Source organism: Hippopotamus amphibius, chromosome 1 (assembly GCF_030028045.1).
Source record: "Hippopotamus amphibius kiboko isolate mHipAmp2 chromosome 1, mHipAmp2.hap2, whole genome shotgun sequence".
NCBI lineage: Eukaryota > Metazoa > Chordata > Mammalia > Artiodactyla > Hippopotamidae > Hippopotamus > Hippopotamus amphibius.
The window spans coordinates 77,118,360-77,125,863 of NC_080186.1; the positions used below are offsets into that span (position 1 = coordinate 77,118,360).

The 7,504-nt window shown below is 42.6% G+C and overlaps 1 protein-coding gene across 3 annotated transcripts in view; it reads left to right on the top strand.

Moving 5' to 3' along the window:
* The window catches only part of SLC35D1 (solute carrier family 35 member D1), a 49,231-nt gene extending 45,666 nt beyond the window's left edge, over positions 1-3,565 (top strand). For all 3 annotated transcript variants that reach the window (XM_057717013.1, XM_057717003.1, XM_057716995.1), the window contains one exon: positions 3,234-3,565. In XM_057717013.1, the coding sequence (XP_057572996.1) occupies positions 3,234-3,342 (109 nt within the window). In that variant the 3' untranslated portion in view covers positions 3,343-3,565. The remainder of the gene's footprint in view (positions 1-3,233) is intronic.
* The last annotated feature ends 3,939 nt before the right edge of the window (positions 3,566-7,504 follow it).

Sequence of the window (7,504 nt, forward strand, 5' to 3'; positions counted from 1 at the left end):
GTTTCTCTCCTGGCTGTGTCTGCCACAGCAGGTCTCAGTGAATTCATAGTTGGTAGTACTATGATCTTAATATTAGGCAGATGGAGAATTGCTTAAGATTTAAAAAAAATGAGTATTTAAGATGGTCGAATATCTAAATACCAATTCCAAAGTATCAGAGGTCAACTTTAATGTGAATATTTATAGAGCCAGTAGATTAATGAGAAGTTTTTTGAAGTAAAGCGGAAGATCTTGATTCAAAATCCTTTGGTAGTGATGTATAACAATTCAGATACAGGCCTTTTCCTCCCAGATTAAAGCTTTTCCTTTTCTTTTCTCCATCCTCCTCATCTCCTCCTTCCAGCTTCCCCACATTACCACAGCTGCTAGGAAACAACTTATATTCTTTCCACAGCATTAACTCATCACTGCTTGGTACATAGTACCCTGTGATGAAGAGTTACTTCTCTTCGGGTGATTCAGGAATGGCCATTTCTGAAAATGTAGATGTTTGATAATGAGAAGGGCAGGAGTGAAGATGAGATGAAAGCCTATTATTTTTGCGTCGTGTTGGAACTTGTGGAAACCTCAAGTCTGAACTGTTTAATCTCCAGAATTAGGACTAATGGTCTCTGTGTTTGGTTTTGTTCTGGTTATTTAAACAACTCTGTGGTAACAACATGCCCTTTTCTTGCATCAGGAATCTCCTTATTATACCACTCTACCTTTCTTTAACAATGCATCTCGCCTCTAGTCTGTGAGTATTGGAGCTGCCATGGAAGCGGGGAGAAGGGAATCCATGTTTCCCGATTGCTCGTTGTGTGCCAAGATTAGGGCCTGGTTCTTTATACATGTTATCTCATTTATTCCTCAAACAAGCCTAGGTAGTAGATAGTATTATTCTTATCTCATTAGTATAGAAATAGAATCTCAAGAGAAATTAACAGATTTGTCCAGGGGCGCGGAGCTAGCAGTTACACTCAAGATTTGAATCAACACCTAACTCCCAAGTCCGTGTTTTTTGTTACACCACTACACTAGGGATATAGGGCCCAGGATCACCATAAAGAGGAAGTCCAGAGTAAATTCCAGGGCATTCTTTGTCCTCTGTCTTACGTTGCTCCATTAGTCCTGTTTAGATGAAATCGGCTTAATATGAACATAAGAGATTGTCTTGATGGGAGAAATAAAAGAGAGAGTGTTGGTATGCTTTAGGTTGTCATGGGAGAGGGGATCTAGAGGAGGTTAGGATGAAAGTAAGAAGGAGCATTCCTTCTCCTTTTTTTGTGGTGTTGGAAGCAAAGAGAAATTGACTATCACGTAGTCAACCTCAAAGAATTTTTAGCTTTGGTCGGGAAGGCTACAGTAAGCTACCCGTCCCTTTGGGTCCTAGCCCAGCTACCAAGGAAATCTTCTACTTGATGCATTAGATAAATAAGAAGCGTTTCCAGAAGAGTCAGAAAGATCAAATTCTGAAAGAAAGAAAAGAAAGAAATGGAAGAAAGCTACTAGATGAAGGAAAAGATGAAGCTCTGTGAACACTGGCACAGAGATGGGTTCATGAGGCGCCTTTCTTTGAATGGGGCCATAGTGGATATTCAGTTCCGCAGTTACTTATTGTGCTGCTATGCTACAAAGTGCCCCGCCTGCACAAGGCACTGTCTAGAGCTAAGAGTAAAGCCTTGGGAAATTCATAGGCTGATGGGAACAAAATAAAGACAGGTACCTGCGGTATCAGGTGGAGTGGGGGCTGTAGGGAGGAAGCCGATTCAGTGGAGAAAATCGGACTCGGGTTTCATTCTAGTCCATCATTAGGGTGTTTTGTGACCCTGAGCAAAGTTAACGTAGGACCTCTGGGACTCAGTTTCTTCATCCCTGAAATGAGCATCGCAGAGGGCTATTACACTGGCAGGAGATGTGTGTAAAATGCCTGACACATAGTAGACTTCAATAAATGATCACAATTTGATCATTAAGTTCCCTGAATGCTTGATCTTGCTTTCTTATTTGCAGAAGCTAGGTGGCTTTTACTCTCTTGTAGCTGGTCTGGGGCCAGGATGCCAGAGTCCAAAGGAATTAGAACTAATTTCAAATAAGCAGCAAGTTTATAAATCAGGTGGTCAGGTAGAAGGTGGGGGCCAAATCCAGGACAGAGACATCTGAAAGCAGAGTGTAGGCCAGGCTGCCGGCTGGAGACCTAGGGAGTCACGGGTTGCAGGCTCTGCGGGAGAGCTGGTCAGGGCAGTTTAGCGTGTTTAGCTCCTCCAGCTTACTTTCAGTTTAGTGACTGGGGCGGGAGGCGGTGTAGCCCAAGTGGGCTTGAAGGTCCCCACAGAGAATAGACAAGAGTGGTCACGGTCGCAAAAGAGTGAACCCTTCTGGCGGTAGGTGTGGTAGAAAGTGAGAGGGGTAGCAGGAACCAGCTCAGAGGCTGAGGGCTCAGATGGGTTCTCTCCTGTGCACTTGATTCTAGTCAGAGAGAAATCAGCTTTGGGAATCTCCCCAGAGTCTGCATGTTTCCTTACTTATTGGGATGTTTTTTATTCTTATTAAAATAATATTTCTTTGTGTTGAATGATTATTTATTAAAATGCAGAAAATACAAATAGAAGTCACCTATAATCTCACCATCCAGATATGACCATTGTTAATATTCCTGTTTTGTTCCTTCTAGACTTTTTTCTATTCTGATGCATATTAACGTACATATTCACGTTCATTTAAATAAAATGGGATTGGACAATATTTAATTTTTATAAGATTAGTTTTTCATTTTAGATGTCATTGCCAGTTTTTATTTTATATCATTTAAATGGATAATAGTATTGTAGTGTATGAATTTATGTAATTCCCTACTGTGGGACACTTATCTTTTAGCTAATTTTCTGCAGTTACAGATTTTGTGGTAATTTGTCAATAAGTCTATGAAGGTGTATGCAGTTCATCCATGAAATAAACTGTGTTGAAGAATAAGCAAAATTGTGAGGTTTTTATTTCAACAAATTGTCGTGAAGAAAGGCTGTATAAAATTGGCACTCCTGCTGGCACGTGTGTGCAAACATCCATTTTCCCAAAGCATCAACAGCAGTGGATAGTGTCATATGAGGGAACGTCTCTAGTTTGGTGTAAGAAGATGCTGTATGTTTTAATTCTCTGTGCTGTTGATTTATAAAGGTAGCTGCCGCCCTCACACCCGTCTCCCTTACGTTTGCCATGCCTTCCTTCCTCCCTGATGGTGGTTTTCTCTTTTGCAGCATTGCTGGGAGCCTGGTGTATTCCTACATCACTTTCTCTGAAGAGCAGCTGAGCAAACAGTCAGAGGCCAGTAACAAGCTGGACATAAAGGGGAAAGGAGCAGTATGACCAGAGGATTGCATCAACGACATAGGCCCAAGTTTTTGATCAACTCAGAACACTGGCAGTTCTTAACACAGATACTGAGGTGTCTTGATTATGGAGAAAATACCATTCCTTTGCACTTGTACAATCTGAGGATTGACTGCTGCCTTTTAAAATTTTATGAGAGAAACTTATAATTGACTCTTTTAAATATGCCATTTGAATTAATTTATATCAAACTGGAAAATATACTGGGCTTTTTAATTTATTTTTCTTCTGTGCCGACAGTAAAACATCACTGTTTTGAAAATATTTTATTCCATAGTTTTATATCCAGGTGTCCCTGAGAGCTGCATATGTAAAGTGCCCCGACTGGAGTCTCATCATTCACATCGTTTCTGCATCTGGAGGCAGCTCAGCCTTTCTTCTGCTGGAAGTGCAGCCGAGGATCTGAAATTTCTCTTTGAATTTTCTTTCTTAATGATTACATTTTCTTTGTAAGGATATCATCACTGCTTTCGCCAAAGGTGACATCTTTGGCAGGAATGAAATGTGTGCAGCTCTGAAGTGTGTTGGTTTCCACATTGGCTTCCCTGAGAACTCGTGGGATGAGCAGAGTGTGTTCCTTGAAAATGTCCTGTATCCTCTTTGTTGTGTAGGATGAGGACAATGAAGGGATGGAGGAAGTAGGCCTTTTACTCATTTACTTGTCTGTCTGATTCATTCATTCAACTAAAGTGTATCGAGTATGTAATATGTGCCAGACATTGTTCTAAGTGCTGGGGGTAAAGGGATGTTTTTGGGAGTAGTTGCCTTGATCTCATTCCTGCCATGGTGACTGAGGGTAAGACAGAGAACTTAGCTAGCTCTGTTGATTTATTCAGAAGACGTTGTGACCATGAACAAGTCCTGGAAACGTTTTCAGCTCTCAGAAACTTTGCAAGTCTGTAAGTGGGGTTAGAAGCACCTGTCTACCAGCCCCACAGCGATGTGAAACCAAATGCAACAGCATACATCAAATATATGTGAAAAGCTGCAATTGTAAACCATGCAGCTCAGCCTTTCTTCTCTGAGAATGGCATGTAGGGAAGGTGACCCTGTCTGTTTCCCCACGCTTCCCGCCTCTGGGTATGGGTGCTACTCTTTTTACTCCTCTTTGAATCAATATGACTACGCCTTACATTTCTGAGTGTATGGTTTAAGGGGAAAGGCTGGTTAGATGTTTCTGTATTGTCGAGGCTTGAACAGCCTCTGGCAGTGTCCGTGTTCGAGCCATCACCTTCCTTTCTCCTTCAGCTGCGTGAGCATACCTCTTTCCTTTGGACGCTTCCCCGTACATCCCATGTCCCTTGGTCACTTAATGAGCATGCTTGCTTCTCTCAAGACCCGTGCTGTGTCCTGGGAGAGCAGCTGTGGATGGGCATTGCCTGAATTGCCTCTGGGTAGGTCAGGTGTTAACTCAAACGCAGTAGTGTGACTGGGCTTAGAGATATCCATTGACGTTGGAGATGCTTGCCCAGGCCAGCTGTTCAGTCAGTGTGAGAGAGGCTGGGTACCTTTGCGTTCGTGCACACACTGGCTTCCATTTCATTAGGTTTGCAATCTGCTGGCCTTTGTTGACCTAAATAGTTTTCTGGTGCCTCAGTGGGGGACCTGGAAGGTTTTGATTTCTTATTTTTGAAAAAGCACTATATTGAGGTCATTTTCATATTCATATCTTTCCCTTATTTTGGTTTGTCTTTATTGAAGCCTGGCCAGTAGTGCTGGGTCCCTAAAATTAGCCTCATGACCAGCTCCCAAGTGACAAGCTCCATGTAGGGGATCCTAAGGCTCACTTTTTTCCAGTATTATGTGAACTGAGAGAATTCAAGTGGGGGAATAGGATATTATCTTGTGTAAGATAACTTATTCTTGTTTTATGGATAAGAAAACAAGACTCAGAGGAAGGTAGGTGACTTGCTAATAAGTCAAAATTCCTGTTTTTTCCAGTGAACCCATGCTGCCATTGGTAACCTCCCTTCTCTGAGGGAGTGAGGAAATGGGGTTGCCAGCTAAGCTCTTTCAAGGAGGCAAGCGGGGGGTTGAATTTGGAGTCAGAGAGGAATAGGCTTTGGGAATCAGGGAGAGTGATGGGTCACTCTGCGTGCCTGAGCTTCTGTCTCACTCCCAGGCTGGCCTCGGTTGACGTGCACGTCTGGCTGTGCATGTTGCTGCCACTGCCTGGTTTTGCCTGGGGACAGTGGGATGGTGTTGCGGGAGCTAATGTTAGCAGTTCTGTTCCTTCTCCTATCAGCGACATGGAGGAGGGAACTTTAACCTTAGAAATAGTTTGTGTGCATTTAGAGCTGTTGGACTAAAACCCCACCATGGGTTGAACTGCTTCTTGGGGATCAGGTTCCCTTGACGATCTGTCACCTCTCCAGGTTTTTTTGAGAAAATCATGTATAGTTAATACCTTCACTAGATGCACGTGTCTTCAGGGCCCGTTACTTATGCTGAACTTTCTGACTGATTAGAAGCGGTAGAACAGCTTACAGCTTCTGCCCTGTCCATGTTGATTGCTGGATGTCCCCTTACCTCCCACCAACATTTCAAGATAAGAGAAAGAAGCCTGGGGAAGTTGGAGAGTGAATAGATTGGCCAACCATTTTTGAAGTTTGTCTTCAGTTATGTTCAGGCTTGGTTATGGCGCACAAAGAGATTTACCTGGTATCCCAGCATCTTACAAGGCAAAAGTTCTTTGACCTGTTAACTATCTCTTGGGAGAGAAAGAGGCAGTATAGAAGTTACATCTTTAATTTGCCCTTTGAGACAGATGAGCTTTGGTGAGAATTTTGAAAAAATGTTTGTAACTAGTGGCTCCTCTTCTTGAGCTAATGACAGTGGTGTTCTCCTTGGCCAGTCTGTTTTTAAGGCTGGGCCAGATGGATTTGAATAACCCTGGTTGGCCAGGCTACACATTGCCAACATGTCAGGTGATTTTTAATTCCCTCATATAGCTGTTGACTGTATGAGTCGGTCATTTGTAGGATCCAGCTTGCATGTAGGTTAGGAAAGAAAAGCATGTTTGCAGGTTTGTTGTTTGAAGTCCCAGTGTGTCAAGAATGCACGAACGTTCACGTTAGTAACACTGATGCAGGATCTTCATGGAAAGAATGGTAGAGTTTCACGTTCGACTGGTTGGGAACAGTACCCAGGATTTGGGGTGGGCCTGCCTTTGCTCTTGTTTTTATGGCATCCTTCAGTGAGCAGAGATTAACAGTTTTATGCCAGGTGTTATGCTAAGCCCTGGGACAGCTGAGCTGAAGAGGACATGGTTCTTGTTCTCAAGGAATGTATAATTCTTTAGCCAGACCCCGATTGAGAGAGAGAAGCAAATGAAAGGAGTCAGTGGTTTATGAGTAGAAGCTGTCTGCATAATTGTCAGCACCTCTGATTAGGGGTGTCCCACCCACAGAGCTGAATGAAGCACTTTTTTAGTCTGAGAGGACTTATGACTCATACTACTCTCTAGTCCTGAGATGAGTGCCAGGCCGTTAGAATTCTGTAAATATCCTGGGTCCCTCCTCCCTCTCCTGCACGTATCCTTGCTTCCCCATAGCTGTGTACTACTGGTTCCTCCTTATGAACAAGGCTGTAATTGATTTTTTCACTCCCTGAGGGAAAAATAATAATATTCAGGATAAGTGAGATAGTGGATGCAAACTACTCAGCACAATGCCTTGTACATGTTAGGCACTCGGCAAATGTTAAGACTCTAGGCAGAGATTAAGAGTCTTAATTTGTGCTTCTTAAATGCTAGAGGCCTGGGCAATGTATTTCTTTTAAAATGTGACCCTATACTTTATTGCCTCTAGAATGCTTAAAGAACGGTTTATGCTCACAGATGTCTTTTTTAAAATACCTACTGGATATAATTGTGGCTATTGTGTGATGCAGGTGAGTCCACCTGTTTAAAAAAAAAATTACTCTCATATTTTGGTAAATGTCAAAAAAAGAAAAATTATTTTCCATCTTGGAGGAAGGTAATCACATGTCAGAATGGTGATTTGGTTAAAACTTCCCCAGTTTGTCACCCTAAGGTAGCTCCTGTATAGGTCGGACATTCCTTCTTTCCGTCTTCGAATTAAATACATTGACTTCATGCTGCCTCTGTGTCCAGCCTTTTCTCAGTTGTTGGTGTTTG